General features: G+C 40.5%; 1 protein-coding gene across 1 annotated transcript; it reads right to left on the bottom strand.

Annotated features, from left to right (window-relative positions):
• Positions 1 to 550: 550 nt before the first annotated feature.
• Positions 551 to 25,493, bottom strand: EIF4E (eukaryotic translation initiation factor 4E). The gene is made up of 7 exons (XM_069855589.1): positions 25,364 to 25,493; positions 15,992 to 16,098; positions 13,736 to 13,831; positions 11,853 to 11,916; positions 9,848 to 9,961; positions 7,232 to 7,371; positions 551 to 5,256 (listed from the first exon to the last, which is right to left on the bottom strand). The coding sequence occupies exons 1-7, from the start codon at positions 25,379 to 25,381 to the stop codon at positions 5,142 to 5,144; spliced, it is 654 nt and encodes a 217-aa protein (XP_069711690.1). The 5' UTR covers positions 25,382 to 25,493; the 3' UTR covers positions 551 to 5,141.
• Positions 25,494 to 26,892: the final 1,399 nt, after the last annotated feature.

Below are 26,892 nucleotides of genomic sequence, written 5' to 3'. Positions count from 1 at the left end.
TTTCATTCAAGCTACAGAAATAAAGCAGTACCTTCCAATTTCCCATTATACTCTCTGCATATTTGTATGGCTCAGGGTGAGGTGCACTAGGATAACTACCCTGTACATACGGAGGAAGATAAGGCTCAAAAACTAGCTTTACTTCAGAGAACGCCAAACTTGACCAATGAGGTTGGCTCCAATTCCTCAAGTACATTGTTTAATAGGCACAACATAAGGAAAAAAGATCTAAACTACCTATTGTAAGCGAAATTCAGTAATTCATTACAGAAAGTCATCCAAAGAAACCTTTTAGAAATAACAAAAGTTCTCTACTTTGAAAAAAATAGAAAAAATAGATGAGTCATTTTTGCTCTATATATGATATATTCACACACATACTTTCAAGTATCATTTTCACTATTATCATACATACAGGGCTAGAGATAAAAAAGTGAAAATCCCATATGCAGATTACTATGCCAAAGAAGTCACACACACTCTTTATCTAGGTTTAGCAACACCTGGAGTACTCCATGGTATTATAGTGACCAAAAAAGCAGTGACTAGACTCGGTGTAATTTTTCCCTTTATTTAACATGTTTTTATAAGGCTTGAAAAAGTATCAGGATTTAGGAAAATCAAGATGGGAAAAGCACAGGCAGTCATAAACCCCACAAATTCACAGCTAAGCTTGTCACAGGCTCAGTACTAGCAGGGAATTAAAAAAAAATGAGTTGTTTGGTTAGCAGGCAAACTGATACCAACAGACTGACTTCAGCTACGATGTTTTGACATTTAAGGCATCACACAATAACAAGTTAATGCTAGGAAGCATAACAATCATCATGCGCTCAGCCACAATTCACATTTAGCTGTGGACATCAGAAGCTGCTTTATTTCAAAATCAGAAGGCTAGTAGGGCATCCCATAGTCTTTTGGGAAAGTGCCAGGCAGACACCAGGCAAGAGCAGAAGTAACCATAGTTTGTATCACTGGGGAAGGAATTTAAGTGCTTATTAAGGGCTTTGCAGCAGCGCCAGAGCTGGACACCTGAAAACAAGTTCTGGTGGAATACAAAACTAAGAGCTAAAAGGCAGAAAGTCTGTTCAAGCAGCTACAGTGACTAGTGTCCTGCAAAGAGATCAAAATAGAAAGTGTTCAAGACTTAACAGCTTCTGAAGCTTTGAAATGATAACTGAGAGTTCCAGCAGGTGCATTTAACAGCCAGGCCTAGGACTGGTTTCACACTGCTTGCTAATATGCTCTGTACTCCTGCTCTCCAAGTCTGGTTTGGACAGACAGGTATGAAATGTCTCCAAGTGAAATAGGTAGAAACTATTTCCTTACTGGTAATGTCATTTTCATTTGTCTGTTTCTTGCCCACTATGAAAAGGCACAAATTGTGCATATATGATGTATTGTAAGATCAAACTAAAAACTACACACACAAAATTCGCAAAAACCATTGACTGCCCTTAAAAAGGTGAAGTCATCTAAAAATTAAGTGCTAGGCATTCTGAAAGTTCTACGGGTTTAACTAACGAGCTCAACTATTTGGTTTAGTACTTCAGTGCAGGATGTTCTTAAAATCTAATTTTAAAACCATTAGGCCCACACTCAAAAGTAAAGCTTCTTGGAAACAAGGGAGGTCATACACAAAGGGAAGATCCACATCACTAGGCTGAAATGCAATGCTTTTTTGCTTTTAGTAAGGGTCCCACGGAGTCCAGAATATTTCTTCCAAGCGTTTCTGTAGGAAAAGACTCCATTAGGTGGGATGGAAGTTTTGAGCTCAGTCCAAGCTTTGCTAAAAGCTATCACTCCAAGTTCCCAGAATATGGGTAATATTAACAATTTCCTGAGCAAGAGACAGCATGGAACACAAGACAGTGACAGTGCTGCAGGACAAAGTGACAATGAAAGGCATTGCACAGCCCAAGACTTACAGTAAACCCAGAACCTGTGAATTCACAAATAGTCCTTTTACCCCTTCTTCTCAGGCTATATTCTGGCACATTCTTAACACCTCTTTGAAAACAGCAAGTTTCTGCTTTCCTTCACTGCTCTGCTGGTTTTGTACCATATAAACTCACTTCTGAGTAGGTGCTTCAGACATTCTTTAGTCTCCTCAAGCTTATTAAAACCGCACATTGACAACAGCTACCCATTTAGCCAGAAGTTTAATGACACTGAATATTTTGTACCAAAACTAGATACTTAAACATTTACTGTTTTTTCCTTATGAGCCTGTGGCTGTTCTATTAATACGCAGAATGGAGAGCTCTCTGCTTTCTCCCAGAGTATAAGAATACAAACTACACCATTGTAATCAGAAGAACATTGGTATGCAGCACAAAATGATTTGCAAGCTGAAGAAAATTAGGTTCATGGTCACTTGCTTCTTCTAGCAATGAATTAAAGGCAGAGGTTATATACTTGATAAAAACAAATACGTAATTTAATTTTCACTCAAGTCTTCTAGAAACATGGCAACTGTTATTTAAGCAGTGAAGAGTCTCAAATCAACCTACAGGAAGTTTTCATATTACAGTGCAAGTCAGTTGGCTGCTTAAATAAGCTCAGGCTCAAAAACCTGAGACCATACCAAAAAACTAACAATCATCTTTCCAGATGAACAAAATACTGCTGCTACCCCGAACAACAGTCCAGTCAGTCTTGTAGTGAAATTAAACAAATCCAATACTACATTTCTCACAACAGCACTTAGTTTAATCTCAATGCTCTTTACAAAAGGGCATCACTATCTCTGTTTCTGAATTCTACTCATTCTAGGCAAGTGTTGCCCCAGTGCTCCCAAATTACACAGACATCAATAACCCAATGTGCAGTAACTCAGGAAACCAATTCATCTTTACCTTCCCATGCATACAAGCATTACTGGCTTATTCACAAATATCAAAGCCTTTATAAATACTACTCAGCTTGAGGCTGATGATATAGAACAGAAATAGTTTGGAGAAATTTAGTTCAAAAAGCTTACTCTAATTGCAAAGCTGATTAGCTGAAGCAGTAAGCTGGAAAATAGGCAGAGACTGCTATATTCTACTATGAACAGTCCTATTAAAGAAACCTGACTTTGCATGCCTGCAGAATCAGGGCAGGCAATCTGTTACACTAGAATCCACAGAAAACAATGTACAGACAGCCTAATAGCTCTCTCCGCATCCACCATCTATCCTGGTTAATGAGCAATACTGAAGGCATAATATCATTAGATATAGATGCTTACTGTAAGTGTTTCTATTAAACAGACGTAAGAATGATCCAGAAGTTAACGTAATGCCTTTTTGGTGTAGTCTAACACACTATTTACAACACATTTCTTATAAAACGTGCAAGAAAGTGTTCGAGCCCCTTAGCACACAAACACTTCAGTGCCTTAATCAGGCAGATGTAAAAGCCTGATTCAGCTGAAGCTTCATTGCCACAGTGACTAAACTTGCTTTAGGGAGTTATCACAAATGTCAGAACCCCAATAAGCATCTGGTTTTAAGTTTAACTGAAGAAAGGCTATATAGCCCTGGCAAGATCTTAAAGTACATCACACTTACAAAAGAGAAATTAGCAATAAAGCATTGACTTTGCTGCGTGCTTTACTAAGGGGTGGAAAGAAAAAGCCTCTCACATAGTGCTCGAAAGAAGTAGTCAATACAATTACTTCCAAAACTTCCTCCAATCCTGCAAGTCAAGCAAACTTACAGCTCCTACAGCAACTTCCAAGCCAATTAAAGTTTCATTTCATTCTAAGACATATGTAACAGCAAACCATCTAGATCCACATACACTTCCATTTTGTAGCCATGTCTCTAGTGCGCTTTACTTGTACTTCATATAGCAATTATATACCTAAAGTAGAATCAGTCACTTCAGTGCTTTTAGTGTAGCTCCTACCTGAACTAGACGGCTTTTTATAGTACCCTTGAATTTTTCAGCTGGCATAAACCAAAGTCAAAAGAGAAACAATGCAAACCATGATCAATTAGTCCAAACACTAAGAAAAAACACTAGCCACAACAATATAATTTCACTTTGATTTTAGGGTGCTATCTAACAGATTTATTAGAAGTTTCAACAGACTATAGCTCCAGACTTTAACTTTCTTGGAAGACACTACAATAGAAGCCACAGTAGAGACTGCCTTGTCAGAAGTACAAATACTTGCTGTATAGTTGGGAGAAATAAAAGGACAAATCTAGTTGTCTAAAAGACAATTCACTGTACACATTTTATTTACAGTTTTGTACACTGTCTTAATATGAATGGGACCGCTTTTCTACTTGAGCCATTTCAACCAAAGCAATATAACCTAAGTAATACAAAGTGTTAAAATACAGCATAAGATACAAAACCAGACATACTAGTTCTAGAAAGGAATGTAAATTATGATGTTACATTAAAAAAAAATCCACAATTCTTTTTAGGAAATCACACAAACGGATCACTGATTTGACTGAAATGAATAAATTCATTGCAAAGCTTTGATGTTACCAAAAAAACCAAAAAAATTACCAAAGAATGCACAAAATTAATGTTTATTCCACCTTTGTCATATGCCCAGATTCTTCACCAAATGTTACATGAGCAAAAACAACTGAAAATCAAAATATCACTAATGTTATCAAATAGGGAAAACAAATAAATTAATCTAGCAGCCATCAGCATAGGTTACAGCAAAGATGATGCTGTATCAAAAAATTGCTAGAAAACTGTATGCACCATACTCTTTTCCAAACCAGCAAAATGTTACTGCATACAATGTGGATGTAAACCAGTAATTTCCTGCAGGTACAGAAATGCAACTTTTCTGAATACTGTGTTTTTTCACAAACTTTTTCTCATAATAGTAATTTTTCTACCAAGCTATTACAGAGTGAGCCAGGAAAACATTCATGGATTTGAGGGGTGAAGTGTACTAAAATTCTGATTGGTAATGGTTACTTCAGCCAAAATAGAAAAAAAAACAAACCACAGAAGTACAAGACAAAGGTGAATGAGACTTCTCACAAATCTTAGCAACACTTAGATGGAAATCAAATTTAAACGTAGTCCACTCTGCTTCTGTAGAGGCTTTGGTTCAGCTCCCAAATCTCGATTGCTTGACGCAGTCTCCTATGAAAGAATACTCAGAAGGTGTCTTCTTAAACAACAAACCTATTTTTAGTGGTGGAGCCGCTCTTAGTAGCTGTGTCTGCATGGGACTGATAACCAATCACTATCTTTGGGGGAAGTCCTAATCTTTCCTTGTATACTCTCCTGCAGGAAAGAAACAGAACAACAGTTTAGGCAAAGCCCTTAAGAATTAGTAACAGGACACCTGCTTTCAAGATCTGCTGACATCTTAATGAAAAACAGTTGCCTATTTAGAAACAATCTCTAAAGTATCAATAAATGACTTTAAACAGCATTTTTCCAGCTTATATAATCTAAACATCAACTTCTAGCTCTGTGTGAATGACTTGCCATATAAAAATAGGACAAGGTCTTGCCAAAAAAATAATTAACAGGGCTACATAAATGTAGAAAACAGGAATTCTACTGCACTCATGTAAATATCATTACTATCAGCAAGCTATATTCCCACATACAGAAATAAAACATCTATGAAGAAGTCATGCTCCACAATTCCAGAACTACTGAGATGAAGTCACTTGAACCAAATAAAACAGCAATTCCCTGGAACAGTCAGTTTTCACCACCACACACCTCAGCTGCACAGACTATTTTCGCTACTGATAGAAAGCAGGCCCCCACCCCCCATGTCAATTACAGTACTAGTAATGGGCAACTACCCAACAGGAGCTTTAAGAAAAGTCAGCTTGGAATTTATGACTTAAGAAGCACCAGTATCCCTCCCTCACCCTTACACACACACGGTGTTCCATAGCATAAAGCATGAGATGCAAGCCTTGAAGGAGACCAGGCTGCAAGCTCTGACTAAACCACAGAACAAGCCTATCCAACTGCAGGTTAACAAAACTATATAAAGTTGGTTTCTTAGCTTACCCTAAATCATCATGAAGCAATTGACAGGGTCATAGCTTACCACAATTTTAACTGTTAAATAAAAGCTTGATGTATTGTGTTTGGAGTTCTGGCAATGTGACAGCAGGCAGTCAACACAACTTACCTCAGTCATTGTGTCAGTTTGCCAAATCTTTAGCTTTGTTTTTTACAGTTCATTCTCCAATGGAGTCATCTTAGTTCCTAAGGTAATGGTTAATACCACCCTAAAAACACTGATGCCTTCTAGGTTTGATGCAAGGTTACTCTCTGACAGCAGAAGATGCAGACCAATTCTGATTGTCTATCGTTAAACACTTACCTCCCAGTCTGAACGTGACTGTACAATAAAATTGTTAGTATAAGGCAGATCCCACCATATTCGTAAAGGCCCAAATGAGGAATATGTCAAGAGAACCACCCGAAAAATGAAAAATGTTGGTAAGCTACCGTGCCTGACAGTTTAGTCTAAGACAGGTGTGCTAAGCTGGGAGGATATTTTCATTACTTCTCACAGGTTAAGCAGCCTACAATGACCAAATTTAATAGCAGGTAATTTTGAGGCATCAATGCTAAAGCATAAGGAACCTGCTAGCTTTGGCAGTATTTGCTAAATAGCAGAGCACAACGTGCATTTTCCACGGAAACATAATAAGAGAAGACTGCTGTTGCTTTTACTGAAAAGCTACAACATACTACTGTACCTCAAATAATCCATGAAATTCAGCACTACTTTGTTTGATTTGTACTAAACAGAGACAAAAACATCTGTACAGCTGTTTTCAAATATAAGGACATCCTTGTGAGCTTAAGATTTATAAAGCCTTTCCTTGCTTATTTGTGAGCATCGCTTTCCTGAGAAAAATCTAACCAATGTTACTGGCTGCCCACCTTTACAGACTGGCATGCTGCAACAGAATCTACACTACCTACAGGTATTGGTTACAATGTTTCTTTGTGAAATGAAAAATTTCTGCCAAGATTTGTATTCAATTCATTGTTATTTCTAAACTGCAGTGAAGCTGGAGCAGCTGTGCAATGAAGTTACTAACATAACCTCATACAAAAAAAAACCCCCATAATAACTCAAATAATTTGGCACTGTGTTACCTGAACATGGGCTACCTCTCTGAACAGGCTACATTTGCCTCAAGTACATTCTCTGTCAAGGTAGTGACTTTAAATGCATAGTTACACTCTATATTCATGACACCGACACATTACTTACCCTATATGCGTAACAGCATCCCTGTTTTCACATTCAGTTGTCCATATTGCTATTTTATCACCCTTAGTTCTAACATTAACAACAGCACCACATACATCATCACTGTAGTCATCAAATGACTCCCCAATAAGGCACAGCAGCTACAAAACAAAGATTAACCATTAGAAGTAGAAGCTCAGAGTCCTGCCCCATCATTCAAACCCTAGCATACAAAGAACTTTGAGAAACACTACGTTTTACTGCTTATAGCCACTTGTCATACAGCACTCATTTTCTGATTACTGCAGTATCTTCTCGAAGTTCCAAATGTTACAAGTCAACTCCGTTGTAAGGTGTCTTCCTCCTCCCTTGAGTTTTCCATCTCTCCTCCTGCCCCAGCACTGCAAGTTCTAATACAGCTGATCACTTATGTAGTGTTGCCTCCCATCCTCCCAATCCAAAACCAGGTAAGAATTAAAGGAATTTATTCTTCTTTCTAAAGTACATCCAGCACAGGTAGAAAACCACAAAATTTTAAGTCTTTGTGTTCATTACCTAGAAGGAACTTCGGAAGAACTATTTGGGCAGTGTCAGCTATGTAAGGTCACCCTTCAGTTCTGAAGTATATCAACTCAGAGATAAACCAGGCTAACTTGGACGAAAAGCACTAATGAAGTGTCACTTCCTACCAGCACGCTCGGAAAGCTTCAGAATTCCCAGACTCTAAAGTGGGAATCGGTAATCCTGAATAGCGTGTACAGCAAAAGCAACAATAAAAGCATAGAAGTAACACGAGATTCTTCCCCACAGATTTCTGTCAGGGAAGCTTGGAATTGGCATAGATGGTACACTTCAGAAGCATCAGACTGGGGTGGGTCACATGCCTGCACAAAAAAACCCACTAACTGTGAAAGTGATTTTTAAAATCTACAACTTGTAACTTGTAAACCAAGCAATTTTGAAATACACAGAACTGAGAATTTCTTGTGGTTAAGACTGCACACTGAAGTACTAGTCCTCAAATGGATGGTTGTTTACTTCACTTGCACAGTACATTAAATACGCTGCAATTATAATAATTTTCCAGAATCACTTGTAACATTTGGAAATTCAACACCTGCAACTTTTTGAACAAAGCAGGTCTTTCAGTACCTATGAGAGCTGCAAGGGCTGACTTCATCAAGGAAATACAAAAAGGACAAAGTATGGTACTGAATAAATCAGTTGTAATTTTAAATGTTACACGTAACTGTAGGATGCACACATTCAATGAATAAAGCAAGTCATAAATGTTTTAAGTTTAAACCACACAAGCATTCAAAATATTGATCAACAACCTTGGTATGTACACATGCAAAGATGCTACCATGTTCAATAAACACTACAGTCAAGTACAACCTTCATGAATGCTGCACAAGGGAAAAAAGTCATCTCAAACGAAGTTTAGTTTACAGTGAAGAATGGTAGAAGCCATTAGATTACAATAAAAATACGTTGCGAAGGGGAGTGGTAAAGGAAGAGGTTTTGATTTTTATTGGAGAAAATTAGCTACAAATAATTACTGGAATTAGAAGTGGCAAGGTATACCTGGGTATTTGGGCTCTGTGCCATTGCTTGCTGCTAAACAAAAAGCAGAGCGCTCTAGCCTGAAGTCTGCATAGACTACCTACATGTTTCTAGGCCATATGTAATGGTTATTAAGAGTCAGCAAGACTCAGGTATTTAGGCAGAAAGGCCAAATGCACACAACAAGACATCTACTCATGTGCAGTCATATTTCCTGGTAGTACAACGCTCATCAACCTTTCTTCAAGTCAATATTACAGTGACTAGGAAGTTCCCAATAACTCTGGTATTTTGTACACCTCTGCTTTGATCCTGAAGACTACTTCTGCCTTTAAAAGTCATGCAATACTACTTGTGTCTCACATAAGCAGGGAAAAAAGATCAGAGATTAGCATTGTACTGCCTGCAGCCCATTCCCCTACGGCCCAGAGCACACACCGGACTCTTAGGCTATTCTGAGTCAGTTCCTAGACACTACAATTGTATCCTTTTTCTACAACACATTTACTGCAACCCAAGTAATCTCTGTAAGTATAAATGCCATTCAAAACACCTATTCCAGAAAAATAACAGCAATAGAAAAAAAAGTATTTTTAAAGTGCACAGGAAGATTGTACTATTACTTGCCTATCCTAGTGTTACGCTAAGTTCAGAAAGAACAAAAGTAAATCTGAAACTACCTCACTTCAGCAAGACCAAAACCTGAAAACAATTCACTTCAGAGTATATGTAAAACAGTTACATTTAAGCAATTAAATTTGGGAGTCACATTCATTAAGTATTATTTTTCCCAGTAGCTCAACAGCTATTCTGTGCATTCCACAGGAGAAGGCTAAATCTGTCCTGTAGAATTCTCTCTATTGCTGGCTGCCCATTATAAGAAACTATTCAACAGAATACAACTACACTGAGCATTGTTATTGAACAATCAGTTTTCATCTACAGCCTACCAATAAAAACTTACAGAACACTGTGCTGCCAAGAAGTTAAGAGTCTAGCACGGCACACAACACACCCGTTAAAATACAAATGCAAGATTCTTCAGTTGCAACTCAAAGCCACAGTGCTTACTGTTTCTAGCCAGAAGCGATCAAGGTCACTTCGTCTCTGCTGTTTGTTTAGTGTAATTAGCCATCGTCCTCCTCGCTTGTTTTTTTCATCTTCCCACATGGGTTCAATCCCATCCTGCAAAGAACAATGAGAAGTGAAATCAGACTTGGTCTATATATTTCCAGAAGAATAACCAAAAGGTCAGTGATAACTGAAACAGCAACTTAAAAGTGTATAGTTCAAGACACACTTATCCAGAAATAATGTCTCCTACCAAGACCAAGGTTCCAAACTAGTTTAAAAAGTGCACTTTCTCTAATCAACTTTTATTTCTGCAGAAGACTCACAGCCCTGGCAGAAGTCTTAGCTACACAACATTACATAAACTGTGGGAACAGGCACAGTCAAACATTTACTTTGCCCCATTTGAAACCAGATAAAATTAGCAGCTACACTCTGGAGTCCGTTTAAGTCTTGGACTCGTTGCAACATGGGCCAAGTGCTTGGCTTATGCATAAAGACAAATGCATTGAAACTGACACCCTTGGCAGTCTATCTCAATGACTTCCTGCACATACAAGGTGAGAATAAGAGGGTTTTAATTGCCAGGGCCACAGAAATCAGCACACCATTTAGAAGCAATATGCATTCCGATTCATGCTTTACCATGGCCCTGCACTGAATCAAATGACTCTGGAAGAGCTGATCCAGCAAAGCAGCCACTCCCATATCCACCAGCTATGCTGCATTTCAGCAAAGTCAGCCATTAAGAAAGCAGGTAACTGTCTAGACAGAGAAATTTGGTTAAGAAATATCTATCGAGAGCTCTACTATCAAAATTTGGCTGAAAATTAATGACGTGTTCAACATGCAGGACAGAGTGGTGTCAGTTCACTTTAAATTTAACACCCTTGCCAGCAGCTGCAGGGCTCAAACTACTTAATCACCTTTAAGGGGCACCCTTAAGAGGTCACAATTGAAGGACAACAGCAAGAGATGGCTGGGAAGCTTGCAACAGTTGACAATTCTGTACCTGTTCCATGCATTTAAATAATTACGTTTTGCCAACTTACGATATGCAAACACAGAATAGACACACATACTTCAACTACAGATTTAGGATTCATGTAATAAATACAAGCACGATCCATCGATATCCTAACCTCTAAAGGGTCTATAGGTTCTTAAAATGCACTAGTAAGGTTTCTCAGTCACATAAAATACTGCTACCTTCCCAAACCCAACCAAGCATCACCACCTCTTCACTACCTAAAGCTGCTAAGGTTTACAAATGACACACACAGTCTACCAAGTAGTCCCTGACAGTGTCTATATTTTAGAAGCAAAGGAGAAACCAGGCACCAGAACTTAGTGCGTTATTTAGGTATTTGAATCCAGAAAGGAAGCTGTACATTGGAAGCACTTTGGAGAGGTTAGAGCTCCAGTTCAGATCTCTACTCCAGCTGAGGCAGGATTCTCATCAGTATTTCCAATTCACTAGTCTGAACACTTCCTCAGCATGCCTGAAGTGGCAACATTGGTTTTCCATTTCACATAAAAGTAGCATGGCACATAACTGGTGGTGTAAAAATTACAGGAGCACTGTGCATCAGGCTAGCAGTGCTCATGAAGAATACCAGAGAACACTGCAGTCTCCCACAGAATTCTGACATTTTAACTCATTTCATGTCACATCAAATGACAGGGCTGGAAAATCTTTCATATTATAAAAATTGAGACTTAATTATGTGTACAAGCATCTCAAACAGAATGAAGACAAGCATAGTAACAGATTAAAATATACTGTCTGTGAAGGATGTTAAAGAACTATTTGCATTTTCATAAATAGTGACAGTCTCCTTTTCAGAGTGCATGTGCTTGGGACTTCCTAAAAATATTAATACCTTTAGGACATTCCCAACCATGTTCCAAAGTATCTGAAGTGAACTCTCTGGACAGTGTTTTGCTTAGTCAAGAAACCAACCATCAACATCCATAAGTGAAGAAAAAAGGTTAGTAAGCTTACCTTAAAAAGTGAGTAGTCACAACCAGGCATTAAATTACTAGAGAGCTGGATATGGTTGTATAAACTATTGGAGGGAAAAAAGCAGGATTAAAAACTAAGCATTATTTTAAGGTACAAAATTCTTAAAGAATAAAATGTATGACCAAATAAAATACAAAAATTAAAGAGCATTAAAGTTACTTCAGAAGCAATCCTGTTCCCCAAGTATTTTTCACAAGTACAAAAGTTCTAGCTTTAAGATACCCTGGGCTTAAAGAAGCAGAATGGCAACTGGTTTATGAACACTTGCTCGATTCCTATACAATTGTATTTTCCAGAAATACCAATGCCTCTTTTAAACCTAGTTATAACAAAGTTATTAGAAACGTAACTCACTGGACTTTCATGGCAACAAGTTTTCTGTGCATTGTGTACTCTCTAAAGACACACATGGAATAAGGATAATTGTTTATATTCCTATGGCCTACTCTCTTTCTGCAGAGAGGGACTTAATGAGAAATATTACCCTAGGGATAAAGGCTGCAGGCCTGATAACCCAAATTGAAATAAAGACTCAAAAGGCAAGAACAGACATCAAACAGCAAATAAACAATATATACTCTGAATTAAATTTACAACTACATAAACCAGAAAACAAGGCATACACACTATCTCCTCCCCTACCAAGGAGACAGCAGTTATTTTCCTGCACTGTTAAGGTTAGACTTCAGAAAAAGGCTGCCACACCACAGTATTCTATAGTCCAAGATCCACTAACATTCAGGCATGGTCCAGCACCAAAAAAAAGGAAATTACTGTGATGTTTTAACAATTAGAAATCAGAGAAATTTACAAAGCCAGTTACAGATGTACTAGCTTCCCACTAGGTTTACTTTAACCTTAGTATTTTCTCCCCAGAAAAACACATCTATTTCCCACACAAACCACAATGGAGGCATAACTTCAACGTGACTTGATTGTGTACCTTGGGCATAGACACTAGCACTTAGCACATAGACATTAAGCACTTTTTTTAATTACCCAGACTATCTAGGTTATAGGAGGTCAAAAGAACCTTTCCCTTAACCAACCTTAATAATGACCTTCAAACAATTTAGCCTCTTATCACATATCAGTCACCTCCATAGTAGGAATAAGTAGGCCGGTTACAAGCAGAATACTATCCCCCTCTGACAACTGCACCACTAAACACTTGTTCAACATTTTCAGCATCTATTTTTCCTCTTGATGCTAATGGGTCACTGATGGGTCTCATTATTCCACTAAGAGACATCATCTCGCCCTTACTCATCACATCCAAAAGAACCAACCCATGACTCAAATCTGACTGCAGCAAGTGTTTTGGAAAGCACAGGCCTATTTTCAAATGCTCTGTTCTTGCTATTTGAGCCTAACTGCTTTCGCAGACATTCAGTTTAGAACAAGGTAGTGCCTTCTGTAATCTCTAATGAACTTCTTTCAAAAGTGCCATTAATCTGCAGCAACCTCCTACATACTATGCTCCAGACCCAGGCACTCTTGAATATGTGAAGTGAGCCTGCTGTCTGAGAGCATTATCAACTAGCAAAACTGAGAAAGTGTCAATCACAGCTGGCTACAAAAATTTACAAAGACAGCTACTGCACAAATACAATTCTCTACATGTATGTTATGTACATATGAATATAAGCATTGTTGCAATGTTAACAGCAAGACAATATGCATTTAAAGCATGAAAAACTCCTGAAGAATGGAGTAGACCTCACCTTACATCTAGAAAACACCCCAAATTACACCCAAAAAGTTGCAGTTAATGAAATACTTTATGGAATTTTTTTTACTTTGCCATAAGCTTTGCCAACATTTGTGAGGGTTATCATGCAGATCGAAGAATCTTTACTTACGCCCAAAAATCTTCAACAGTATCAAACTTTGAGATAAGACGAAGATTTGCTTGCCAAGTTTTGCTCTTGTCATTTTTAAAAAACCAGAGTGCCCATCTAAAGGAAAAACAAAACAATAGCATCAAGAAATTAAACTCATATTCAAAATATAATGCATTACTTGTATTGTTATATCCAAACTAATTGCAAATTTTAAGATATTAGAATAAGAGATTAGCACAAAAGTCACTTTTCACCAATAAGCTACATGAGAAAATTTTCAAATCCAACACTGCAGTTCAATGTTATCTGCGTTTCCGTTACACAAATCAAGTTTTGGTTCAATCAATCTGTTTAAGTAAATACTTTAAATAGTACTGGAAAGTTTCTAAGACATAGGCCCCTAAGCCTCAGATGTTTCTCCTCACTGCCACTGCTAAACTGCAATCTCCTACCACAAATAACTGATTATGGACTAAAACACCACCAACTATTCCAAGTAGGAACACAGTTCCCTTTCCAGTAATTTCTTTGTAAAGGTTACAATAGCTAATTTTATATCTCTGCAAAGCTACACGACATGAAAGCTTCCCAAACACTCACATACAAGGAGAGCATAAATTTTAAAAGGGAAGCTGCATTAAGCTTACTAATGGCAACAATCTTAAAAAACCAACTATAATTGATTCAACTTTTTAAATCTGCATATAAAGACTAAGCGTAAAACTTTCCATTGATTTTTTTCATTATTATCTCTGTTGAGCACAAATCTCAACACTTATTACAAACTGAAGCTCTCACACAAAGATGCTCTTTCTGGATCTAAAAAGCATTGTTTAAAATGCTGGAACAGGAAACCTGATGAGGTATTTTAACAAAACACTTATTCTGCATTCTGATAGTTTTAGTGTTGAAATCACTCAGGTTAGCACTACAGCAGATTTATCTTCTCACAGTGGAGTACTTTTAAGCCACCAAATACCAATATCGTATTGAGACATGTCCTGACATTTCAAACCTTGTTTCGGAAGTTTACTGTTTTCCAGTATTTGCCCCACTGCCACTTGCAAAGGAGCACCAGCATTGATTTAATCAAAGTATTCAGAGGAAAAAAGAATAAGGATGGAAGTTTAGAGAAAGCCAAGGGAAAACAGGACGCACCCAACATAGCACTACAGTGCTGAGTGGTCTTCCACACTTGCTTAAAACTTAGAAGATTAATGTGCCACTTGTCACTTGTTCACTTTAGGGCAGCACCTACCTGCCAACATTAAGTTCAGAGCACTCCGCATCAGCTCTTCAGCTGACCTGGGGAAAACTGCTTCCTAGCTGCCCTTTTTGCAGTATATGTATGTTGCTGGAGTAACTTTTGAGCACATTTACAGGAATTCAACCTGTAAGCTTCCAGTATCTGTACTGTAGTTCAAGGTTTTCAAACACAAAGCTTCCTGGTGAAGTCCCCACTGTCTCCATAGCTCAGTAAAATGCTGAGTAGTAGCTTTTAAAACATACCTGGTTTTTTGTACACTGAAGACAATTTACTTAGAGAGCTTTGATTTTTCGGCAACAACTACACTTAACTATCATTCCATGTTTTTCTCATTAAGCAAAAAAATTTAGGTGGCCCATATTTTTTCCTCTTAGTGACACACTGGTACAAATTGTGTGCATTTGCACTTAACGTTTCTTCTGCTGTGTTTCCTACATATAGTAAGCACAATATTACTGTAGACATCAGCTACTCATATGATCAAGTCTAACAAGCTCTTTGGCTGACTAACACAGCTTCAACTACTTTCATTTCCGAAGAACAAAAAACCCCCAGTAAGATATGAAGGAGTAAGGCTGATAAGAAACAAGAATGAGAAGTCTTTACCAATGGCACCTTAACTGCACAAAGCAAAAGGCAGAATGGAAGGTCTTCCAGCTGTCCTTAGCAGAACCCCACCTCAGCGCAAGTCTCTTAAGATACACCAAAGGCAACAAAAACTCTGCCTGCCTTCAACTAAAAGCAAAGCCACTCTCTTTCCAATTACCTGACTGCATTATGAAAATTTCCGAAGATTTTCAGCTTCTGTAACAACACTGTGCGAAAAGACTCTCAATTACAATGGGATTAGATTCTATTTCCTTCGCAACCTCACAGCAAAAAAATCGTCCAAGAATTGAGAATGCTCAAAATGCTGCTAAAAAAAAAAGGTTAAACAAGACAGCTGTATAGCCACAGGCACTCTTCTGTCTTTGGCAGAATTATAATTAAGCTTCTGTACTACTTACCTGTTTTGTAGTGGATGTTTAATGTACTGTTCAGGGCTGGCAACCTCCTGACTTGGTGCTGGCTCGGTTTTCTCCTCTTCTGAAGGCTGAGGATTGGGAGTGGTTTCCTATTTGAAGAAAGGAGTTATTAATACATTCCTTCTCAATTTTTATTGAAGCAATTTAGTTCTTTGAAGAAACTTTCAGGTGGCTGAAGCTAAGAGTTCCTCTAATTCATCTGGATTAGAGGCTGAAATCACATCATGGAATCTGCATCCCTTTATTCTTCAACATGTGAACAGGTCCTACAATAAATACTAACTGCAGGAATTCCCATTTTGCTGTTCAGTGATTTGCTCCCCATGTCATTGGTTTCCAGAATGGTTTACTTAACATATTTGTCTTATTTTGAAACAGCTCCAAGTTATTTCAGAAATATACAGTGTGCCAGGTTACCTAGAATATGCATAACTGAACTAATTTCCAGAATAATTATTTCAGAAGGAAAATAATTCTTTTAATCAGCTTCTGACAAAGCATAATTGGAAAGAGATATACAGCTCCTGTTTATTTAGACAAGTCTGTTATTACAAAAGCAGGAGACATGCCTGCAATTCTCAGGTCTGAAACCAGCTGTTACAAGCAGCCAGGAACCTAACTGGTAAGTAGTTATCTTTGTACTCGCAACATCGCTACTAATAAAGCTTCAGGCACCAAACAGTAGAATTTTGACACACACCAGTACTTAAATTTCAAACTGAGATAATTACACATATTTACCACAGATTAGGCTGACTTCAAGTATTACTTCTCCAAATCTCTAGAGACAGTGCTAGAGATTGACAAAAACACTCTAACACAAAGAGGTGAAATAACATATTCCCTTTGCATGCAACCCCCCCATAAGCTTGTAATTCAGTTCAACAAGCCACCATGTCAGGTTCAAAATTCTAATGCCATTCCTTCAAACCAGGGAACACAAAGCATTATTGTTAGGCCAAGCGTCCCTGCTAGTTACCACCATCTCTCCCTAATCTGAAATCCACACTAGAATATTACAGAGCCAAGGAATGAGGACTGGAGTTCATGCCCTACAGCTAATGTAAAATGTCTATACAGCTGATCCTGTGAAAGGAAAAACACCTCAGTAACATAAGCAAATACCAACTACAGCAGAGCCAAAGGCTCTAGACATCCCTAAACGAAGGAATACAAAAGTAGTACTTAAAGATGAATCTAAACTTTATGGTCTTAAAGAAAACAAAGAAATGTAGGGGTGGATTAAGTAAGTCAACTAATTAATGGAACAGTTTACTCTAGACTTCCATATTACTCAGTTTATCATCACCAAAGCTGCTGAAAAGTGGAATGGATTTGAAGTGATAAACACTGTTTAACCTTCACAGTCCAGCCGGTAAACTCTTCTGAAAACCCCTAAAGATGTGTCTTAATAGAGGTTTTCTTTTCATTACAAATGTATTTAGCATTATTAAGCATATTATGTTTTATCTCAGAGAAGTTACACCTTTATGCTTGAAAACAATTAAGTATGCTTTACTTTTACAGCTCACCTAGAAAAAAAAACTCATTTCAAAAGCTAATTGACATCACATTTAAGAAAGCTTTCATTTGCCCCAATGTTTGCAGTGAAAAGACTGAGATGCAAAGGCCTAATAGGGGCAGTAACAACTAGGACAGTGCTTTAATTTACATAGTACAAGGGGCAGGTAGTACTATTTTCTGCCTCTCAGTAAAACTACATGCTTCCTGAAAGTTCCCTCATGGGGAACATCCCTGACAAACCCAGAGAAGCAGAGTGTTGAACAATGTCAAATTTGCTTCAGTGTAATATTATAAAAAACAAACCAAACAAAAAGCTTAGTAAGTTTATTCTAGATAGAATCTGAAGCAATCTCTGGTGTCAGCTATATTTTTTTTTGTTGATGGGATTAAATATACATCTTTCCCTTTCATCACATACAGGAACCCCAAAAGCAAATAAAGATGGTCAACTCACACAGGCTGTAAAACACAACAAAAGCATTTCAATATTTCCTCTTCCAAGTTATGATTTGCCTCATACTACAAAAAGCCAATTACAGATACCTACAATTTGGGTGTTGCCCATTCAGGGGCTTCCAACTAGAAGAGTGAGAAATATTACATCTGCCAATACAATGAGCATACAAGAATGAGTCTCAATACCTCCCATTATACCGATAGTCACCTTCCACTTAACTATGTGAGGGTCCATTCCTGGACAAAGATAACTGACTCAGCACAGACAGTTTAGTCACCACAATGACAAGTCCCTTAGGATATTTTGAAAACTACCTAGCATTAATGAAACCCAGACTAACCATCATTTCGAACTTCTGCTCAAAACAGTCCAAGACAACTCACCTCCAAGGCCTGGCTAACTATGATCTGGACCCAGGATTATGCCACCCCCTGCAAAATGTAACCCAGCCAGAAAAGGTATTTTTTCAGCCCCAGGCTGCCCATCAAGGACAGGCACAGCTGTACACACCAGAATAAACCTGATAAGAATTGTAATGTTGGAAGCAGAGCTTTCTGCCACAAACCCATTTTCTGGCTGTTCTCAGACAGAAACCTAAAGCAGTTTGGCTTTGCTACCTGTTATTTCCCACTGCCATCAAGGAAAACAGAAAAAGGACCATTTTCTTTTTTGGCTGGTTAACCATATCAGCTCCCATTTCCTCTCATTGTACCTTTCTCTCAGTATTCTGACCACCAAGGTAAGATACTTGTATAAAACAGGACTTTTCATTATTAGTCAAATACAAAGTATCCAAGTTCACTAAATGGCACTGAAAGTCTGTTTCTTATCTCTTTCCAGCTATGGAAAGCCTATCCCGAATCACAAGCACACAGATTTTAAAAGATTCTATAAATATACGAACCCAGGCAATACTGTACACATTTTACCAACTCACACCTTGATCTTTTAATTGCTACACTATTAGCGTAGTAAAGTCAGATGCCTCCACAAGCAGTTTCTACACTAAAATTAGAATCCTTAATAATACTTTGCTATTGCTCATAATGTGTTCTTTAACCTAAAATTGACTTTGCGTCTACTATTAAACTAAGACACCACTGGGTTTGCACCTTCTAAAATAGATGTAATAAAATAAGGTAGTACTACCAGATAAACTGGAAAGCTTCATACAGGTCTTCATATACAGGACACCACATAATTAAAAGTGACATTTATTCACTACCCACGTGGGGTTTTTTGACATGGAATCAGCTTCCAGAAGCCCATGAAACATTTGCCTACTCAGCATTTAATGACTGCATACCCGCACGTCACTAGGGTTGACACTTGCAGATTTAATTGGTGTTATTTATTCTTTCTCCACAGCACATAATGACCAACACACCAAGGTGTGCACGTCACCGGGACAAGAAACAAATAGCACTTAGGGTAAGAACTGCTTCATCAGGTTTGTCTGTTAAGAACAATTACCTTGACTAGGTTTCCCCTGAGTTTTCAGGTGCTGCCAAGACCACATGCACACCATCTAATTGTCTACAGAAGCTGAGGAAGTCCAGGTGAGAATGCACAACAAAGGACATCCCAAAAGGATGTAACCTAGCAATACCACACACTCTTGGTGGAAGTTAAGAGAATCACTTAGTGGAAGAGGCTTCCAGAGTCTTCTTGCATTAAATCAAAATAAATAACATTTGAGCATTTCCACCTTTTCGTCTGGTGTTTCCAATAGGATGAGAAAACTGCTTGTCCCAGTTATCAGATGCCTGGGGAAGAAGCATGTCAACTACCTGCTGGTCATTATGTTTCTTGCAGATAACTACTACGCTGCAGTAAATAACTCTTAAGGCACAAAACCAAGAGTAATTTATTTCAAAATATTCCAGACAAACCCAAGATTTAAGCCTATACAAAAGCAAGTACTATGTGCTGTAAGAAAACAAACCAAATGATCTGATATGCAACTATGAGGAATGAATATAGAGGTAAAAACTGTACGTAGCATGCATCATACCAACTGGAAAAGAGGTACCAATGGCCACCTGTTACCAATTAAACAGCATTAAACAGCTTTCCAGACACTAGGACAGAGAAAAAAAATTCCTAGGCATGACAAGGCCTACACAGCAACTATCCCAACTGCATACATTATTACTTAGACCACTACAGATTTTTAGAAAGGCATTCACTGTGAGAACATACATGTGGGACGTGATTTTAACTCAGTGACATCCCACCAAATCAGAACACAAATGCAATGCATTTGGAGAAGAGGACAAGAACAAAAGACCAAAGAAGAGTCACATGCATCCTCCAAGGTCAGAGAAGCACATTTGGTTGGGTTTTTTTTAGGAAATCCAATCTCATGTTTTAAGAGATGCAAAGAACACTTACAGCCTTTTGACCACTGAAAAATGAGTTACAGACACTTGTAAGTAGCTGTCAGATTGTTAACGCACAATCTTATGACTAGAATTAGCAAACATTACAAGGTGTATCAAAATACTTCAGCATCTTTGTGCTTTTTACAGCTGCCTAAGCAGGCTGCTCTTATGCTACCACTTCTCACCCCAGTTTGGAGTCTGCTGCTGCCTTTGCTACTGGAACATGAAATCTACCCATAGGATAAGATCATTTGCCACATTAACTTTGTGTTAGTTCTAAGGCACCCAGACAAGAAAACAAAAGCTTCCCAGAACTGCTAAGAACAGTTCAGGTAACTCAAGGGAAAAAGCACCTTTAGACTCCCCACGCACTTCTACGTAACAGACAACAAGGCATTCCAAATTACTGGGAGTATACTGAGCCACAAGTAGAATTCTAGGCTTGGTTGAACATCAGCTAAAAAATTAGGACACATTCAATCTCCAGTAAAATATTTAAAACAAAATTGTATAACATGCGGATGCTCAAGATCTCGTCAACCAAAAAGATAAAGTACTGGACACACTACCAGTATGCCCAATTCCTGTAATGCACACAAGCTACTTTGATAGATAGCACTGAATATGAGAAAAACTGACCAGTGCTCTGAACATTTAGAAAAATACGTTTAAACATTTAAAATTTTTCTATCTTACATCCGCCATATAAGAATCAAAGACAACTGCCACTTCCGGGCAGCTAGTAGAACACTGGTGTAACACAGCACACAAACCTGTAGATGACACACTCAGTACTTTCATAACATGAACGCGTTAAAGCTGAACAGGTCTTCGGACTTTTAAGAAATCAGTGACTGCTTTAGGCTTCTAGGTTAAGAAGTCTCTAAACATATATTTAACCTGCACTTTAGAATGTTTCAAAAGTGAAAGACAAATTTGTTCAAGGAAAAAGTAACATTAATTCACTGAAAATCTGCATTTCTCTACCAAGCACCCCTTATTTGATTCTCCTCTTAGTCCCCTCAAAATTCACACTGATCTTTACAAAGCTGCCAAAAGGGCCACATTCTCATCAAAATTTCCCGTACACCTCCACACCCGCTGGTAGTGAAACACAACTCAAGTCTCATTTGCTATTTTTATACTACCTTGAAGTAATCTTGACATCCTATACGCTGCGTGAAATGTAATTTTTAAAAATTGCCTTCAGAAAAACATTTATCAAAAAAATTACCAGTTGTACAACATCTTCCTCCTCTTGGAGGAAGCTTTATATTCAGTCAGAAATGTAATCTACAATTCAAAAGTTTGACAGATTCTCAATTATTAAATTGCATGCAAGGTACATTTATCCTCCATCACTTCAGAAAAATGCAATAGCAAGCAACTGTGCCCAGAATACTACAGCTGAACACTACCCTGATTTCAACCATAGCAGGTCACAGACTATATTACAGCAGAAATACCAAGCAATAAGACTAAGTCTGAAGTTGAACATAACCTGCACTTAATTTGCATGCTAACTGTCTGGCAATAATATTCAAGAAACATCTTTCAGGCTACTTTGAATGTTAGGAGCTAATCTGAACTTTTCAGAATTTCATGGCCTTATGCCACTATGTCTGTAACCTTTTGAGATAATGTTTTGTTTAAAGAAAGTTTTGAGTCCCACTTATTGATCATTAGTTGTTTAAACCAGCATTTTCCAAATCATGCATAATTGAAGTTTCATCCGTATACCTTTTTTTTAAAACAAGAACTACATTTGCTCAAGCGCAATAACTCTCACAAAGAAAAAAAATCCTAACAGTACGAGATCCATTATTCCCATTTCCAATCTGAACAATGAGCGACCAGATGCTTCCATGTAATTTACTTCCACATGATTTATGCACATCTAGAAGTTACAAGCTTTGTGAGGCTACATTTTAAAGTCACCTCTGGCAAACCACTATTTACTAAAGCATTACTACTGGCTCTGCTGCAGGCCTTGTGGACTTTTGTATGGTGTTATCTGATCACATTTAATCCTCAAAGACTACAATATGAGAGCATTCTAACAGGACAAACTTCTGTGTATTCTCACAAATTAATCTAGAACAGACTTAAAACAGTCTGGACATTGCAAGAAAAACTAAGTTTAAACCTGTAAATATTGCAGAAGCTTAAGTTTTCCCTGCAGTGGAGTAGTACATCACTGTGCAACAGGTCTATACTTACTTCAAATAATCTTGCTTTTCTTAGCACCTCCCATGGGACTCTCCAGAGTACTCTAAGCTCAAACTTTAATATTCCTAATGTTTCACACATTAATTCTACCCTCTTAATAAGACTTTGCGTACATTACACTTGAGAGCACGGAAGTACTAGAAACATCACTGATTTTAGTAGAAGCCTACAAAAAAGGACAAATTCAGTAGTGGTTTGCGTTTCCCAAGACATTTTCACACTACAGATGCATCACAGATGACATCTCTACAAACACAGGTACAGATTTCGAAGGTCGGCAACAGCAAGGCTTCTCTGTGCTCAGCACAACAGGTAATCCGCTTCCTAAACACACATACAATTCAATTACTCAGTTGGAAAGCATGTAGTATTTCTGCACCATTAAGCATCTATGATCTCAGACACTATGCAAGTCTAACTTCAAGCTCAGGTGGGAGAAGTGTGGGCCACCTAAAAGGACAATAAACAAAAAATTTATTATTGAAAGAAATTTGAAAATAAGCAAGCATACTTGATATTTGTTTCCTGAGTTGGTATATTTTGTTTCCTAAAGTCAAGCATACTTAGACTATGGCAGAAAATTGAACAACAGCATCACAAACTGTTGAGAGCATTGCCCTACCTTCACTTTTAATGACTCTGCACAGCTGTGTGTCACTGCATGATTTCCCAGATACAAATCACCAATCTTGCTGGGAAATGGCATGGCAAAACCTATTTTTGGCTAAACGGGATTTTTGGTCCCACATCTACATCAACACGTAAGTTCACACCTGTGCAAGAACAATGGAAAGAATGGTGCAAAGACAGGCCAGGACCAGCACCACAGTCAAGAAAGCCACAACCCCATCCATGTTTTTAGGCTTTTTTTATTTCTAATGGCCACGTGCCATTATCACAACCCCTGCTAAACTCCACACTGAGATGACAGGAAGCTCTTTGCTATAGCTCAAAGATTAGCTTTCAGATGGGAAAACAAGCATTTAACACTGCAGCTGAAGAACACAGAAGCATTTAACACTGTGGCTGGAGAACACAGGAAGGGTGCTGCTGGTGGTCCAGCTCACTGTCCTAGAAAGTGATATTCAGACCTGCTAGCTGAGCAATTTACAAATGCTGATCATTTTCAAGCTCTTCCTTGTAAGTAAACGTGACTTCTTTCCTTTGTGGAAGAAAATCAGAGAAAGGCTTGGGTTGGAAGGGACTTAAAAGATCATCCAGTTCCAACCTCCCTGCCACGGGACACCTCCCACTAGAAAAATTGTAAAGAAATCATAAAAGGTGGATAAAAGTCTCTTATACAAAGCGGCAAAATTAATCTTTATTTAAAACCAGTGATTTTCAAACTTTAACACCTATTGCCTAAATGTCAAATTCTGCTCTACTTATCCACAGCTGGTAAGCAGCAGCAAGAAAGTAGCTTTCCTAAGCTCCCACTTTCTTGAGACTCTAACACATAATCTGCTGCTGCCCACTCCTCACAAAAGACAAGCACGTGGGATTAGAACAACTCTACGCGGACTTCCTCTCCTTGGATCACTCTACTTCCAGCTGCTCCGGTTCTTTATGGAAGCCGAGGCTGCTACAACGTTATAAACCAGCACGTGATATCATGAGTGTAAGTTAATACCCAGAAAAATAAAGTACTTAATCACCATGAAAGATATTAAAATAAAACAAACCCAGTTTGGTTCGCATCGCGCCTCGGCTCCGGCCCCCCCCGCGGTGACCGGGGAGCCGAGCCCGCCGGCACCAACATGGCCACCCCCGGCGCCACATGCGCCGCGCGCCTTCCGGGCTCCCCGCCCGCCGCCACAATGGGCGACGCCGGCACCGCGCGGCCGGGCCCGAGCGGCCCCTCGCCGCCCCCCAGCCCCCCGCACTCCCCCTGCCTCCCTCTCAGCCCTTCCGCCTTCCCCCCAGCCCCCTGCCTCCTCTTTAGCCTCCTTAGACCCCTGGGTCCCCTACCCCTCGCCAAACCCCTCTCCCCTCCCCAACCCCTCTCCCTCCTCCCCTTGGGTCCAGACCCCTCTTCCTCCCACCCCTCCACAGCCTCCTCCCCAGTCCCCCTCCTTCCCCTTCTCTAGCCCCCTCGCTCCCCTTTCTCCAGCCCCCTTCTTTCCCCCTTCCCCAGCCCCTCCCCTCCCTCTCCTCCAGAGCCCCCTCCCTCCCCCCCTCCCCGACCCCCCTCTCCCTCCCTTCCCCAGTATCTCTTCTCCTCCTTCCCCAGCCCCCTCCCCTTCCCCACTCCCCCTCGCCAGCCCCCTCTCCCCCTCCGATCCCCTCTCTCCCCAAGTCCCCTCCCTCCCCCTCTTCTCCCCGACACCCCCTCCCCAGCTCCCTCGGCCCCCTTCCCCAGCACCTCTTCCTCCCCTTCCCCACTCCCCCTCGCCAGACCCTTCTCCCCCTCCAGCTCCCCCCATCCCCCTTCTCCCCCCTCCTCTCCCTCCCCCTTCTCCAGCCCCTTCTCCCCTCCTCCCCAACCCCCTCTTCCTCCCCTTCCCCAGCCCCTCCCCTCCCAGCCCCTCCATCCCCCCCCCCCCAGTCCCCTCCCCTCCCTCTGACCCTCCCCCCCCTCCCTCCCCGTCCCCTCGCCGCCGCCGCCCCGTCCCCGTCCGTGCGCCCCTCGCCGCCCGCGCCCGTCCGGCTTTGCGGGCGGCCGCCCCGCCGCGGCCCGAGGAGGAGGAGGAGGAGGACGCGGCGGGAGGGTGAAGGGAAGAGAGGGAAAAGGCGGCCGGGAGAAGGGAATGAAACACTCACCGGTTCCACCGCCGCCATCTTAGATCGATGCGATCGCAGAGGCGCCGCGGGGCGGAGACGGGGCGGATAAGAAACCCAGGTTCGAACCCGGTTGGCCGCGCCGCGGTCACGTGGGCCCGGCGGCCGTTTTTGGTGGGGGGGAGGGGAGGTGCCGACCCTGGGGCCCGCCGGGCGGGGCGCGGGGCCTGACGGGAGTTGTAGTCGCCGAGCGCGCGGGACAGCGGCAGCCCCGCCCCCTGCCCGCCAGGCGGTGTCACGTGGGGGGCGGTGAGTCACGGAATCATGGAGTCACCAGGCTGGAAAAGAGCTCTTGGATCATCAAGTCCAGCCATTCCCATCTGCCACTAAACCGTGTCCACGAGCACCTCGTGTACCCGTCTTTTAAACACCCCCAGGGATGGTGACTCCACGCCCTTCCTGGGCAGCCTCTGCCGGAGCCCAGTGACCCTGTCGGTGGAAGATCTTGTCCTGGTATCCAGTCTGAACCTCCGCTGGTGCAGCTTGAGGCCATTTCCTCTTGTCCTGTCCTCTGTCACTTGGGAGAAGAGGCCAGCTCCCTCCTGTCCAAAACCTCCTTTCAGGTAGTTGTAGAGAGCAGTGAGTTCTCCCCTCAGCTTCCTCCAGGCTAAACAACCCCAGCTCTCTCAGCTGCTCCTTGTAAGACTTGTTTCCCAGCCCCTTCACCAGTTCCGGTGCTCTTCTCTGGACTCGCTCCAGAGCCTCAACATCCTTCTTGTAGCATGAGGCCCAGAACTGAACACGGGATTCGAGGTGTGGTCTCACCAGTGCTGAGTACAGGGGTAAAATAATCTCCCTGGACCTGCTGGTCACGCCATTTCTGATACAAGCTAACATGCCATTGGCCTTCTTGGCCACTTGGGCACACTGCTGGCTCATGTTCAGTTGACTGTCAATCAATAAAACCTCCTAGTTCACCCTCTTGGTCCGCCATGTGGGACCAACATGGACTCGACACCTCATACACTGGCTTTTAGCCTGTCTTCCCCCAAAACACCAAGCCCAGGAATACAGGAAATACCCCTTGTCTTTTGACTGAGCAAGTTGATAGCTCATGGATCTGGAACATGACTACCCCTTCCTTCTCTCTTCCTCAGCCTGATTCTCTTCATCCTCTCCCCTTCTTATAAGTGACACCCCTATAGACAGCATGGACCTGAATTTTGTATTTGAGTTGAAATGTAAAGCCCGACTATGCTTCTTTCTTTGCCTTAAACATTTTGTCTGAACGCTGGCCATTTGTGTGTTTGTTTTGTGGCGCCAGCAATGAATAGTGGAGATGGTGCAGCAGCAGACCTCCCCAAGGACAGAGCATGGGATGTCACCTGAAGGCCTCGTCTGTGGTGTCAGGTTTAGTGGAGGGGAGGTACAGGAGTAAGCACTGTTCTCCCTTGCCAGGCTGAGCTCAAGGTCCAGACCTGGCGGCCTGGAAGAAGCTACTGCTGCGACCACGTGTTCACGAGGAATTGCTGCTGCCCATTGATGTGGTGATTTCTTTCCTTTTTTTTCTT

Source organism: Phaenicophaeus curvirostris, chromosome 4 (genome assembly GCF_032191515.1).
Source record: "Phaenicophaeus curvirostris isolate KB17595 chromosome 4, BPBGC_Pcur_1.0, whole genome shotgun sequence".
Lineage (NCBI taxonomy): Eukaryota > Metazoa > Chordata > Aves > Cuculiformes > Cuculidae > Phaenicophaeus > Phaenicophaeus curvirostris.
This window is presented reverse-complemented; position numbering and strand designations above follow the sequence as displayed.

What these genes read in the sequence shown, in the direction of transcription:
- EIF4E (XM_069855589.1), bottom strand. An exon ending in ACTGTTGAAGATTTTTGGGC is followed by an intron (nt 11,917 to 13,735) that starts GTAAGTAAAGAT and finishes TCCCTCCAATAG; the next exon opens with TTTATACAACCATATCCAGC. An exon ending in GTGACTACTCACTTTTTAAG is followed by an intron (nt 9,962 to 11,852) that starts GTAAGCTTACTA and finishes TGTTCTTTGCAG; the next exon opens with GATGGGATTGAACCCATGTG.